Source organism: Apodemus sylvaticus, chromosome 10, assembly GCF_947179515.1.
Source record: "Apodemus sylvaticus chromosome 10, mApoSyl1.1, whole genome shotgun sequence".
Taxonomy (NCBI): domain Eukaryota; kingdom Metazoa; phylum Chordata; class Mammalia; order Rodentia; family Muridae; genus Apodemus; species Apodemus sylvaticus.
This window is the reverse complement of record NC_067481.1, coordinates 3,398,342-3,413,001: the sequence shown is the minus strand read 5'-3', so window position 1 is coordinate 3,413,001 and position 14,660 is coordinate 3,398,342. Positions and strand designations below refer to the sequence as shown.

At 54.5% G+C, this 14,660-nt stretch overlaps 1 protein-coding gene and 1 long non-coding RNA gene across 2 annotated transcripts; both read right to left on the bottom strand.

The window, feature by feature from the left end:
• Positions 1-1,404: 1,404 nt before the first annotated feature.
• On the bottom strand, positions 1,405-7,657 carry LOC127693618 (uncharacterized). Its single transcript, XR_007979728.1, has 2 exons — positions 7,333-7,657; positions 1,405-1,585 (listed from the first exon to the last, which is right to left on the bottom strand). It is a non-coding gene; the product is annotated as an uncharacterized LOC127693618 (long non-coding RNA).
• A 579-nt stretch (positions 7,658-8,236) lies between these two features.
• Cbx4 (chromobox 4) lies at positions 8,237-14,393 on the bottom strand. The gene is made up of 5 exons (XM_052194606.1): positions 14,098-14,393; positions 13,907-13,950; positions 12,703-12,768; positions 10,599-10,665; positions 8,237-10,387 (listed from the first exon to the last, which is right to left on the bottom strand). The coding sequence occupies exons 1-5, from the start codon at positions 14,164-14,166 to the stop codon at positions 8,978-8,980; spliced, it is 1,656 nt and encodes a 551-aa protein (XP_052050566.1). The 5' UTR covers positions 14,167-14,393; the 3' UTR covers positions 8,237-8,977.
• Positions 14,394-14,660: the final 267 nt, after the last annotated feature.

Genomic DNA, 14,660 nt, shown 5'->3' with positions numbered 1-14,660 from the left:
TTGGTCTCATTATCTCTCTTTCTAGTTTCTCTCCAAAATATGCCCCACCAAAAGCCAAAAGTCACTTAGCCCGAGCCTCTGGCTAGCAGCAGCTGGCCTCTTCCCTGAGTACTGTCTCTTGTTTGTATCTCTTTCCTGCAGATGTATCAAAGGGTTGGGAGCTCCTCCAAACAACAGGAACTCAGTGGCAGTGGTGTGCACCTGCCTGAGGCTGGAGTTGTAAAAGCAAGGGCCCCACCCCCCAGCACAGGTTTTGGGAAGAGGCTCTTCCACCCAATGCAGCTGTGATTTGCCCGCCCATAGATACCCTCTCACCATAGGGTACCCAGAACCCCATCTCCCCTCTAGGCTGGGGCTGAGGCTCACTGTTACTTAGTCAGGGTTGAGTAAACACCGAGTTTCTGCCAAAGCCAACCGACTTAAGATTCTGAGGTCAGGAGGGTTCTCTCTACCTCCAGGAACTGCTTGGTGGTCAGGAGAATAGAAGAATGCAGGCCCAGCCCTGCATGCCTTCATCTCTCTAGGTTAGGGCCCAAACCCCAATCCAGAGAAGGGACTCTAGACCACAGTGATCACTCTCTCTCTCTCTCTCTCTCTCTCTCTTCCCTCTCCTCTCTCTCTCTCTCTCTCTCTCTCTCTCTCTCCTCTCTCTCTCTCTCTCTCTCTCTCTCTTTCCTCTCTCTCTTTCTCTCCTCTCTCTCTCTCTCTCTCTCTCTCTCTCTCTCTCTCTCTCTCTCTCTCTCTCTCTCTCCAGGTGCATGTGGCCACTTCCTCCCACTGTGACATTAGACTTTGGGTCCTTCAGGGTCACTCTTGTCAATACAGTCAGGGTTAGAGGGAGTGAACCATGCTCCACACTGGGGCCCAGAGGGTCACTTGTACACACAGAATGATCTCTTTGCTGGTATTAATAGTTCACCTCCATGTGGACTCTGGTTTTGGGGAGGCTCAGTTTCCCTATCTGTGGAGTGAGGGCCTTGAGGTGGACTTGGTGCTCTAAGTTTTGCCATCACAATCTGACCCTTTTTCCGTCAGCAGCCCACGTGACTTCATCCACCCTGCGCAAGCTGGTCTTGCTCTGGCCTGTTTGGGAATACAGATGATTATTCTTGTGTTTGTGTGTGTTTCTCTCCTGGACCAGCCTCGGGGACTTTCCACCCTTCCTGTTCCCCTGCACATGTCTGTTTTTGCCTACAGAACGGGACATCAAGGACAGTGCCAAGCAAGAGGCAAAGACTAGAACTGTTCCTGGCCACCCAGCTAGCTCTCCCTGCTGGCCTAGGGCTGGGCAGCCTCAGGTTCTACAGCAATAAGGGTTTATCAGGGAACAGCCAGAAGGCCGGGAGACCGTCTACTGTGCCTTGCACTCAAGAGATGTCAGAGCCACAGATGCCAGGAAAACTCACAAACCACCAGTCTCTTGTTTTGCAGGCGAGCAACCCAGGGCCCAGGCAAGGGACGCTATGGCCTCTGCAGCATCAGAGCGCAGACCAAATCCCAGGGCTTTCAACTTCCACTTCACTGCATCTTCATCTGTCTCCCTTGGATTCCCGCCTCATAGGCTGGATAATTCTTGTCCCCAGACCTGTTGGCAGACCAAAGGAATAACTCACTCACGTGAATCAAAAGCAATTTGCAAACATAAATAATTTTCAGTGCCAGGAGAGGAGCCGGCAGGAAGGAGCATGGAAGGCTGAGGTGAACACAGCTGGTCTGGAGTCTCCTTCACCCCGCAGGGTCCTCCCTCTGCCCTTTCCAGCTCTGCTGGGAGGTGGAGGACGGAGCAGCATAAACAAAGCAGGAAATAGCAATCCGCACTTAACACTTGGTGTTTCTATGCTGTCCACAGGAGGGACTCTGCTCATTAGAGTCTTCCCTACCTACACCGAAGCTTTTTCATGTCCCTATTTTTTTTAATCTGTGCCTCCTCTCGAGGCTTCATGAAGGACTAGATGGTCCTCTGGACACTTAGGAGGCCCAGGCTTCCTCCCCAGAGGCTGCAGTTTCCTTGGTCCTCAACCAACAGCAGCACCCCACCTAAAGGTGTGGAGGGTAGCCTTCCTTTGCTCACAGCATTCTTTTCCAAGGGAACAACTGTGCCCCGTGGCCTTCTTCATGTCGAAGTCTGCTTTAGGGAACTGAGTCGGCCGTAACACTCTCTGACAGTGGATAGCTATTTGCTTCTGTCCTTAGGAGAGGATGGCCCACCCTACCCTGACAGTGTCTCCAAGGACAGCCAAAGCAAGTGCAGACACACGCATCGTTTCGGAAGGACCAGAGCTTTAAGCACACCTTTCCAAAGCCCACCCCCCAAGAGGCTGTCTGAAGCAGAGAGAAACAATGAGAAACCAGACACCATGGAATTAGTGAAGAATTTCTCAGATGAAACAGGAAAGGAAGGAAATCCAGGGAGGTTTACAGGGCACCTGGCTTAGGTTGAAAGGCTTCAGGGGTGGATGTGTGTGTGTGTGTGTGGGGTCGTGACTTTAAGCCCCATGGTGTGATGCATTTCACTGGGGCTGTGGCGAGGGGAGAGGTGTTTGTGCTACCACAGGTGGTGGTGCTGTCCCCCTCCCCCAGCCCTGAATGTACGCACAGGTGTGCACACACATGCATGCATACACATGCATGCATCCTCATCATCCTAGAACATGCTCCATCCATGCCAGCTCCCTACCCCAGCCTAGACATGAAGCCTTGCAGACAATTGCAGCTTCAGTGGAGTGGGTTCTGTGTTTTAGGCCTGAGGCGCACAGCTCAGCGCACCTGCCCAGAACAGAAGCCTGCGTGTGCATGTGTGCACAGAAGGAGACAGGGAGTCCAGCATCCCAAGTCACACGTTCAAACTACATCCATAAGATGAGATGGCTGCCCCGCTGTGCGGAAATTAAACCACGGTTCCTCTTGCATCCTTCTCCGGGATTATCCTTAGGGTCTGTTTCCTTAAATTCAATTACTACATAATTACCTGGAGCCTCAAGAAATCCTCACAAACCACTGAGGTAGAGTGAGGAGGCGGTGGGATCCAGAGCAGCTGATTTTAGCACATATGCTTGGTTCCTAGTGGGGGAGAGATGGGCCTGGTGTTCTTGGGGAGTGAACCGCCTGAATCAAGGCTCCCGGGCAACCCTTGGCTTAGGACGCTATCAATGGCTAGCAATCTGCGACCCTGTCACATACACATGCACACGCAGAATTTGACACACGTAGATAGGTACTTGAGGTATAAGAATCTAAGGGCTCCCGTTAAGAGGTATATACACGAGCTGGAGAGATGGCTCAGCAGTCAAAAACACCTACTGCAACCTGTACAAGACCTGAGTTTGATCACCAGTTCCCAACTTGGGCAGCTCGCAATTGCCTATAACTGCAGCTCCAGGAGAACTGATGCCTCTGGCCTTGGTAAACACACTTGCACTCAAGTGCATGTACGTACACACACACACACACACACACACACACAGAGGGAGAGAGAGAGAGAGAGAGAGAGAGAGAGAGAGAGAGAGAGAGAGAGAGAGAGAGAGAGAGAGAGAATTAAACAAGGGGCTGGGGATGTAGCTCAATTGTTGGAGTGCTTATATAAAACCCCAACTCTCACCCCTAGCACATGTGATGGCCCATGCCAACATTTGAGAGGTAGAGACAGAACTCAACAGAAGTTTAAGGTCATTTCGGCTATATAATGAGTTCGAGGCCAACCGGGGCTCCCTGACACCCTGTCTCAAAGAAGATGCGAGACGGACAGCAGTAGCAGCAGCTTGAAAAAATTACCTGGAGTAACATAGCTAACCCTCCAAGAGCTTAGTGCCCTGAGGCAAAGGCTCTCAACCTGTGGGTCTCAAGCCCCTTGAGGGTCAAATGACCCTTTTACAGGGGTCACCTAAGACCATTGGAAAACACAGATATCCACATTTTGATTCATAACAGTAGCAAAATCACATTTTTACAAAGTAGTAGCAAAAATAATTTTCTGGTTAAGGGTCATCACAACATGATGAACTGTATTAAAGGATCGAGGCTCTAAGAAGGTTGAGAGACACACATCGGTTGGCACATGCAACTGACGGTGAGTATTGGGCAGAGGCGACAGGTGACAGTGAATGGTGAAGATCTTAGGCGTTCCTCAGGCAGCGGCCATGTTGGAAAGATCTACAACTTCAGAAAGGTGGTGGGGTCTGTGCCTGCCTCTGAAGCACCCACTGGCAGACTCTGGGAGATGGGGAACAGGACTCTGGAGAGGCAGATGTGTAGCTTGCTGGCTCTTGCCCTCCACCTGGCTCTTTGACTTGCACAGGTTAGTCACTAAGCCTTCATATTACCACCTGCAAAGCAGCAACAGGACCCACTTCACGGAGAAGAGGGAAATTGGCTGCAATATAATAATCACCTTGGAAGTGACCAACACTAACTTATCATTTACTGGAAAGGAAAATGACAGCAGTGGGCAGGGTAGGGGTAGATTTCTGAACCAGGGGCCACAGGAAGTAGACACTTGTATCCAAGAATAGCAGACTTCAATAACAATTTCCTCTTTAACATCTTCACCTCAGATACACAGCAAGCACTGCCACGGGATCACGGAATCCACAGGCTTCCAAACACTTGAGATTTCAGCTTTGTTCTAGGACACGTTTGCTATGACTCTGCAGCCCCAGTGTCCCTCCCACACATTCAGAGGACTGAGGTCCCCTGGACATCAGCATTCCATGCTGAAGGGACTGAGGACATTTGGCTTAGAGGAGAGGTGGCCTCGGACAACACTGGTGTAGAGCCGGACATCTCTATTCAGTCTGTCACGTGGTCAGGTCAGTGCCGTGGGCCAGAAACTGTGGAGAGACTTTGCACTTGACATGGGGTGTTCCCCAGCAAAAAGCGATCTGAGCGTTTATTTAAGGTAGGGGTATTCCAAAATGTTCACGGCTGCCTCCTGATGTAGTTTATCCTCTCCCTCAAAGGCTCTGCCTTCAATATGACCAGAAAAAAATGCATAGGAAGGTAAAGAGTAAAGGGTAGAGGCTCTGCAACTAGATCTTTTCTGTTTTCCTGAAAATCTTAGAGGTTTGCTGACAAAGGCCAAGTGTCGACAAGTGCCAAGTTTCCAGACCAAATCTAGGGTGCTCAGCTAAACTTCATTTTCACTTAAAATAGTGAAAAATTTGCCTCTGCTTTAGAAGTATGTCTCAAATGTTTCCTGGGACAGATGTATATGCTAGATATGATTCATTATAGGGCTGAGGAGATAGAGTCTAGTATAGGATGCAAGAAACTCCAGGTTTAGTTCCTAGCACCACCTAAAACCAGGTGTGATCTCAACTTTCATGAGGTAGGAGTAGGTACAGAATTTCAGAGTCATCTTCATCCTCTGATACATATATGTGTGTGTGTGTGTGTGTATTACATGTATATATACATATATATGTATATGTGTAATATATTACACATATAGACACACATACACATACATATGAATGTATGTCTTATTGCACTTGTAAGTACCGACTGCTTTTTTAGAGGACCATGTTTGGATCCCAGCACCCACATGGAGGCTTACAACCACCTATAACTTCAATTCTGATATCCTCTTCTGACCTCTGCAGACATCAGTCCCAAAGGTGGTGTGCATATGGGCATGCAAGTAAAACACCCATACGCATAAAAGAAACCAACCTTTAAAATATTTATTTACAAGCATTTAGATGCATATGCTATTGAGTATTTATTTACATGCACATACTATTGATTGATTGATTTACATGCATGTGCTATCCAAATTGAACTAAGAACCCTAGATCCTATTTGATTGGCCTGACAACTCTGGACCTAAACCAGGCTGGGTCTGTGGGACATTCCCAACAAATAACACCAACTAGTGGTGGCCATGGATGGAGTAAAGACTGTGGGAGGAACTTGGCTCGTCTGGAAGTGAGCTCAGACAGTCAGGGCGGGCGACTGGTAGACCTAAGCTACAGTCAAGCCAGCTTCAGACAGGAGGCTTCACAGATAACCTGGGCCTTTGCACTGCTAGCGTTTGCATCTGTGTCTGAGGCTTGACCATATAAGAACAGTTCTTGGTTCATTTTGATGGAGGGAAAGAAGACATTTGGACAGTTTGGGTGTGCATAGAATGCAAAGCCTTTTCACCCTTGAATCTGAACTTGATCCTTCAAAGAGAGTTTGACCAACGACTTGTAAAGAGCTGGTCAGAGACCCGCCCACACCAGGAGAGCTGGGCCTTCTGAACCCTCTCTGCCTCAACTCCCCTTAGAGGAGGAAGTCTGTTTCTAACCCTTACACTTGTCCAAGGGCTGAGAGGGCAGAGTCCTAGGAAGGCTCTCTGAAGGATTGGGGTCAGTCAGTTTGGTTCCATAATCAAGGCAAGAACTAGGGAATGTCCATCAGGACCTCAAACCTGTGTCACAGAGAGCTGTCCTTCTGGGGACTAAATAGGCCAAGATGCTCCGACTGCCCATGGGATATCGAAGGAATCTGCTCCCTTAGATCTCGACCCCTCTGTTTACCTTCTGACTGGGGCTCTAGCTCTGCCCAGATCACCCCACAGGCCCTGCACCCATACCCAGCTTTCAGGGAGTCCTGGCACCTGTAGACCAAGCTTTCCCAGGAAGTGCAGTGAGCTAGCAGCCACCCAGGAGAGCCATCTTCTGCCTCTCCTCAAGCTCAGCAGAAGAGGGGCCACATCAGGGGCCAGACTTACTATCAAGGCTCCACCTCTGGGTCTGATCAGCGGCATTCGGGGGTTTTCAGTTCTCATGAACTGGAAAAGCAGGGGCTGAGGTTCCTGCCTGGCACGGGCCTTTGTGCACCAGCCAGTGAAGGACAGGCCCAATTCTAGTGCTGAGCAGGCCGCTTGCCAGAAGCAAGATCAGCCGCCTCCACTCACAGGGTGGCAAAGGGCGTTCATTACACAGAGGGGGAGGGGTGTTTAACTCACTCTGAAGGGGGCTCCCGGGGATGGGGGTAGTGGGAGGGACAATTCACAAAAGCCGGGGCTACAAACTCCCAAAGGCTTTTTTAAAAAAGCGGTTCCCTTCCCTTCTCCCCTCCCCCGCCTCGCGCGCCCCTCCCCCAGCCCCAGCCGCTGATGGCCTGCAGCCAACACTGGCCACTCCGTGCATCCAGCCTCCCGCCCTCCAGGCCTTCCTCTCCATCTCTTCTCCAGCCTTCCCAACTCTGCCCCTCGAACTACCTCAGCACCCCCCCCCCCACACACACACACACTGAACCACGCTGTCATCTTCTGCCCTGCTGTCACTATAGGCTCGACCTTCGGTCCTGAACTGAGGTTTTGCCAGCCGGGAGAATCCTAAAACTCACCAGATTCCCCAGGCCGGAGGCCCCAGGGCCTGTTTAGCCACCGAACCAGGAGGAAGATCGCTGTGTCTGCAGAAAGCTGGCCGCTGGTGGTGGCTTCCTGGCCCCGCGGAGCCGCACCCCTAGCCTAGGGGCCATTAACCCCTTTCCTCCCTTCTCCAAGCACACCTAGCACCTCGGCCTAGTCGCCACCACGGGGGTGGGCAACCAGTGCCCGTTTACGCAGCTAAGCTAGAGAGGGTGGCAAGCCAGACTCAGCGCCCTCCCAAACCATCCAGCAGAAGGCCCTCGGTTCCTCACACAGCAGCTCACTTGCTCCAGTCCTGGCCTTTGGCCTGCTGGTTTCCGGGGAGAGAGCCTGGCAGAGAAAGGGCTTCCTTGGAGGGGCGGGGTCGACAGCGTCAGCGCGGGACAGCCCCAAAAAGTTGGGGTCTACTTCACTAGTATCCTGGCCCACAGCAGGGAGGGCTGAGGAACTTTCTAGGACCTGGCTTGGGGGGGGGGGGCGGGGCGGGGCAAGAGCCACCAGTCTAAGAGTCAGGATCCAGGAAGCGGGTGCAGCACACCCACTGCTCGCCCCTCCACAACACAGAAGTTATTGGGTTTGCCAGCTACACGAGCATCGCCAGCCAGAAAGCCCTGGGGACTAGGGTGACTCTGATACATCCCCCCCCCCCACTCCAGCCTTGCAGACGAGCACCGCACCACTCGACTTTCCCACACAGAGTCACCTTCCGATGAAGGAGCGGCTCTGGAGACACCACACCCCATGGACTTGGCTTTCGCAAAGACTTAGCTTTAGAGAGTCTTTTTCCATGTGACCTGGGCAGAAGTGGGGTGAGAGAGGGTCCATCCTCCTTCCCCCCCAACCTCCGATATCCCCCTGGAGCTAATCTCAGACACCAGATTGCACCTTCAACATCTCCATTTAATATTTACATTCAAGCAGGTAATAATTGGAAGCGTATAGTTCAGACATTTCTATAGCAGCAGGTTCTAGAGAGCTCTTTAGCCTTTTAACAAACTTTTTTTTTGCACATAGAAACAACACACCCATGTGTACAGTATCAAAAAATATATACCAAGGTTACTGGTGTCGCAGTTCCTGGAGGAGAGGAAATAAAATCAAAATACTGAATGAAGGAGAAAGAAAAGGCCAACTTAAAATAGTCTGTCTGATATAGAATATAACATGATCTAGAGGAAACTCCATAAATCTAGGTTTTTATATTTCAATATATAAATACCTACAAATAAATATATATATATATATCAGCCCGAAGGGGAGGGGGTAAACGGGCCTTCTGAGCTCAAACAATACATTTCAAGAATAACACCACGTACAAACCGGAGTAGAGTCAGCACTTGACAGTTAGCACGGTTAAAATATAATACTATAGCTCTGAGACCGCCTCGGGGCTGCGGGGTCAGTTCTGGTGGTCCACAGGGAGGGCTCGGGTCTCCTATAGGGAAGGGGAAGTGGCGGCGAGACCGCAGGCACCACGTGGAAGGAAACAGTGAAAGATGGACAACTCAATCGGGATCCCAGGGAGTGAGCAGGGGCCTGGCCACCGCAACTGGGGTCTTCTCCTTGGGAACCTCTGCGAGATTGCAGGTGCTGAGTCCCAGTGGGCGCGACTCCCTCCCACTACACCGTCACGTATTCCTTGAAAGTGACGGTGAGGCAGTTCGCCGTGACGTCAGTGATAATTATATTCCCAAAGAAGGGCTTGAATTCACTCAGGGGCTCTGCTGGCTCCTCCTGGGCCTCAGCGGGAGGCTTCTCCGCCACAGTGGCCGGCGCCACCACTGCCGCCACCGCTGGAGCCTCCGGCTTCACCTGGAGGGTGCTGGGCGGTTCCCCGGAGTCGCTGCGCATCTTGACACAGCGCAAGTCTATGGGTTCATCCAGGTCTGAGTCCAAAAGGATGACCTCGGGCTGCGGCAGAGAGGCTGTGGTGGGGGATACGCTGGCAGGGTGCTCAGAGACCGGGCTGCCCCCCAGGCAGGTCGGCGTGCTGATGCTGCGGGCGGTCAGCCGCTTCTTGCAGGGCTCACGCTCGCCATGGGTCTCGGAGAGGCAGCGCTTGCGCGCATGGGAGAGGTTCAGACCCACCGTATGGTGGTGGTGGTGGTGGTGGTGGTGATGGTGGTGGTGGGTGGGTGGATGTGAGCTCCTGGCTGGGTCCCAGGTCAGCAGGTCTGGCTTGGTGGTGAGCTGTAGCGGCTGCTCACCAAAGGCCTCCTTGGTCGGGGAGAGCTTTCGAGACCCTAGGTCCTGGGGCTGAGGATCTCCGGACACCAGAGCCTCCTCCTCCCTGCGTTTGCAGGGCGCTTCGGCTTTCTTCTCCTCAGAAGCAGTGGCTGCCTTTTTAAAAGTCCTGTCGCCCTGGGGATGGCGCTCCTCAGCAGCCCGTTTCTTGTGGCTGGGGGAGCGCGCCTCGCCCTCCGCTGCCTCGCCCGACTTGATCTTCACCGCCTGCATGCCGTTCTCCATGTACTTGCTCATTACGATCACGATGCGCCCATTCTTGTTCTTGTTCTTGACTATCTTCATCTTGCCCCCAATGCCGTTACCGGTCACCGCCTCCTTAGGGGCCGGTGTGATGCCATTGGGGGGGCCCTTTTCAGAGCCCTTGCCTGGAGCTCCTGCCCCTCCCCCCAAGGGCTTCACTGCCCCGAGGTAGCCTTTGGCTGCAGCTCCGTGGGCCCACTTGTCAGGAGGGTGGCTCTTGGCGCCCAGGTCTGGGCAGGTGGGGCTGGGTGCCTCCTTGTGGCCACCCTGGTACTGCAGGTCGTACATTTTGGGGTCTGGCTGGTAGGGGTGGTGCTTTTTGCTATTTAGCTGGTAGTAATACTTGCCGCTCTTCCCGGGTGGGGGCGGCTTACCGGACCTCTCCTTGCTGTGTGGCTGGTACTGATGGTGTTTCTTGCTGTTGAGCTCATACTGGTGCCCCTGGCCCTTGCCCTGGGTGCCCAACTCCAGCTTGGCACGGTTGTCAGCGGAGGAGTCTTGAAGCCCAGTCAGGACATTGGAGCGACGGGCAAAGGTGGGTACCTAAGGGGGAGGGAGAAGAAAGGTTGGCTCTATGGCAGGCCGGGAACATCGGGAATGCTCCAGCTCCCACGGGTGGAGATTGCATCATAGGGGGTGGGGCCAGAAGTTCTAGCGCAATTGGGGTGCTCCCCCGGGAACTATAAGTAATTTGGGGAGCAATGTTTAGGGAAGGGCTTGCACTGGGATCCCGGGACCAGCTCGAAGTATTCACCTGCACCACCAGCGGTTTGGGCTTGGGCCCTCTCTTCCGATAGCCCATCAGCTGTTCCTGCCTTTCCCTGGGAGAGGGAACAGAGCCACAGGTTAGTATTCTCAGTTTTCCCTAAGGTCAGTAGCACCCTGTTCTCTGACCCTCCTTCGTTTTGCTACAAAAGGAAGGGATCACGTGAAGACAGGAGACAGAAGACGGCCTGTGTCTGCTGGGCACCTCTCAATGCCCTCAGTAACACTCGCGCTTCTGAGGAAGGGGTCCCCCACGTGACACTCAGATGTAAACTTTCTCCTCCCTCCCTTCCCCCACCTGCTGCAACACTGTATTGGTGTCCAGAAGATTGCAGCTTGGAGCAGAGAGCGCTGGGTACAGCTTTGGGCCTGTGGCTCTGCAGACAGTGTGCTCGGTTTAGGAATTCAGGGAACAGGAGGTGTGTGCTGACCTCAGGACCCTCCCTAATCAGAAGCGTGGACGCTAACTACCTCATTAAGATTCAGATAAAGAGAGCCGAAGTTGAAAGGGAGGACTCCTTTTCTTAAACCGCCAGGCATCAAATGGAGGGACTGAGCTCTTGTTTACATAGCGGCAAATAAGCCAATTAGGGGTTGGGGATGGAGGGCCGCCTCTGAGGCTAGCCAGGGTCTAGCCAGGTTCTCAGCCACCTGGTGAACCAGAAGTGGCACTACCCCCCCCCACACACACACACCCAGCCAGTGGGCGGGGTGGCTGCCCGAAGCACCGCCCCCTCAGAGGAGGGGGATCCTTTCTACCCGGATTTCAAAATTAATATAGTTCAAAGGTGGGGGACGTCTTGATCACCACCGCAAACTTCGCGTGCTCTGGCCACCCAAAGAGTGACTGACCGTCCCAGGCCCTGCCCAGCGCTCCATGAGCCAGCTTCCAGAGGTTCTCAAGTTTTGGATCAGAGACCCAGTCTCCAACTACCCAAGTCGCCACCTCCGCCCCAAAGCCCCTGAGCCAACCCGTGGGTGGGGGTGGGGGAGTTCTGCCATGCCCTGGGGCCGGGTTGGGGTCTGATTCCAAAGTTGCATGGCATTGCAACAGCCTGGATTATAATTCTTCGGGGACCCATTATGCAACATGGCATCAGCCGCTGACATGGTTACAGTGTGGTGAAGTCCCAGGTGAAGTCCATGCGAGTTCCCTGTCCTACACCCCCCACCCCCACCCCCACCCCCGGAGTTCTGAGAAAGCAACTTTAGCTCTCAGGGTCTAGAGTTTACAAACGCTCCACAGGAAATACTTCAAAATAAAAGAGGGATGGAAGGCTGGGGGTGGCCTGGCTCTGAGGACTCCTCCCCCTCCTCCACGCCCTTCCCCCTCTACCCTCTACGAAGCAGCGAACCACAGCCACCAGTGGTGAATCCAGCTGCAGCAGCTGCAGCGTGGCAAGCATCTGTCTGCAGGAAGATGGGCAACCCCCCTACCAGGCCGCGTTCATCCATGCCCTCGGGCCAACCTTCCCCCTGGTCGACAGAGAAGTTTACCCCACAAAATACAGCAGTAGGGTTGTGAGGGGCTCAGGTTCAGGCTCAGGACTGCATCTTTTCGCTGTCCTCCAATCTCCTCCCCCAGGGGATTGGGGGGAATAAGGCCTTGTCAACTTTTATCCGGATGCCAAAAGGTTAAGTTCAGTTCCATGACGTTGGGGCGGTTTCACAATGCCAGCTCCTTCAGAGCTGCCCCGCGAGGTGCCCGTGCCAAGCCAGCAGTGGCTGCAGAGAGCAACACCTAGGCTCTGGGGGTGGGGCTCCAAGGTTGCCCAGGGAGGGGGCCACAGGGATCCGGGAACAGTATTCCTAGGCAGATCCAGGGTCATCCCCAAGCACTGTTCCAGCAGTTTCCCAAAACACAAGCCTACCTTCCCCAGCTCTACCCTGCCCCCACTCCCAAGCTGCAGCAACCGCCAAGGACATTGGTTAGAGAAGCCCAGGCCGCAGCCTTGCCCATCCGGGTTTGTTGGGGGTGGGGCTCCTGCCTGCCCCCTCCCACCCCTGCCCCCTTTCCTACTGCTGCAAGCAGTCACCCACTTTCCGATTCCTACCTATATGGCCAGGACAGCAGCCTGCTAGGGAATGCTCACCTGTTCTGGAAGGCGATCAGCAGACGGGGATCCAAGATATTCTCCTCTGGTTCCCACGTGTTATATCTTGCAAGTGAAAAAGGAGGGGGGTGGGGGCAGAGCGTTAAAAAAAAAAAAAAAAAAAAAAAAAAAAGGCCAGGTTGGGGAATGACATAAGGCCCTATGTGGCTTCCTGAATCAAAAGCTCTGGATATGGAGGGTAGACAGTAGGCTTCTTAAGGCCTAACACGGCCCTTGATTACCCCCCAAGTTAAAATAAACACGCAAGGGCAGGAGGAAAGGGGGGGGGTGAAGAAAACGAAACTAGCAGTTTATTTTGCAGTCGTCAAGAATTTTAAGCATGTTACTGTGACGTGTTCCAAGGCCACTTTCCTCTCCAGAAACCCTTCGTGCAAAGCAACCCAAAAGTAGTCCCCTTCTTATCCGCAGCCCAAGTCTCCAGTAGGGCTTCAGCCGGTCTGCATTGGACCCCTAATCCGATAACTCACAGCTCAGCGCCCCCCCCCACCCCCTCAAGGCCCAGGAGACCGCTGTCACTGGCAAGCAAACCCCAAATACTCAGCAGTACAAAAATATGCCTCTCTCTTTCCCTCTCCCTCTCCGTGTGTGTGTGTGTGTGTGTGTGTGTGTGTGTGTGCCTGCGCCTGTCTCCATCCGGTGCCTTCGCATTTCAAATTAAAGAAAAAATTCCCCATCGAAAGAGCTGCAGTGACAGTTCCCAACATTTTCTGCCTTTTTTCTTCTCTACCCTGCACCACCAGGAGGGAGGACGCACACAATTGCATTTTCGTCGCTTTTAATTTTTTTTTTTTTTTTTTTTTTTTTTTTGGTTTTGCAATATGGAGCCGTTCGGTGGAGGGAAAGGGGAAAGGAGCCATTTTCTGCTGCACATCAGTCAGTGCCTGCGCCCTCCCTCCCTCCGCCGGCCTCCCGGGCTCGGCCCCGCGTCTCTCCAGCTCCTCCGGCTCCTTTTAGCGCATAAATTAGTGATGGCATTTCCCGGAGAGCGGAGCACAACACAGGGCGCCCGGCTCAGGCTCGGCTGCTCCGCTTCCCAGTGCCTGCCACCGACTTCCCCACCCCCTCCTCTCTCCACCCCACCTCCACCCCGCCTCCCGTCCGCTCCCCCACCACCCCACCAGCTCCACGGGTCCGCCGGCCAGGGCGCCTGGTGCCGAGGCACCGGGCCCCCGCCGCCACTTACTTGGGGGACCAGCCTCTCCATTTCACCAGATACTCCACTCTGCCCTGTAGGGGGGAAGAGACAGCACTCCATCAGCTTCCGCGGGATCCCCGGCTCCGGCCCGCAGCCTCCCCACCCCCTCCGCGCCTCTCGCTTGCTGCTCCCGCCGCCGCTCCCGCGCCTCGGCGCCGCCACCCTCGCGCCACCCCTACCTTGCGGATCCGCTTCTTCTCGATGCTCTCCACCGCGAAGACGTGCTCGCCAACAGCTGGCAGCTCCATGGCCGAACCCGAGCGCGCAGGGGCGCAAGCGGCCGGCGCGGCTGCAGACACAGCTGGCTCCCGCCGGCGCTCCGATGCGGTCCTGCGCGTGGACCTTGCCACGCGCCCGGCCCCCGCCGCCGCCACTCGCCCCTCAACAGCCTGGCCGCCGCCGCTGCCTGCACCCGCCGGCTCTCTGCTCGCGCTCGCTCAGACAACTGAGCCCGGGCCGCCGCGGCACGAGAACTCATGCAAATCCCGGACGTCAGCGGGCGGGGCCTCGCAGGGCCCAGCTCGGCGTCAGGGGGCGGGACGCGCCTCGGATTGGCGCAGCCCGGCCTACCGGAGGCCCCCGGTCTGGGCAGCAGCGGGGGGAGGAGGGCGCGGGAGGAGGCTGGGGAGGAGGAGGGCGCGGGGAGGTGCAGGGGAGGGATCTGAGAGCCGGGAAAGTGAGCTGGGGCCGCGGAATAGAGGTGTGTCTGCCTAGGCGGCTAGTGTGGGCACCTCGACTGGGC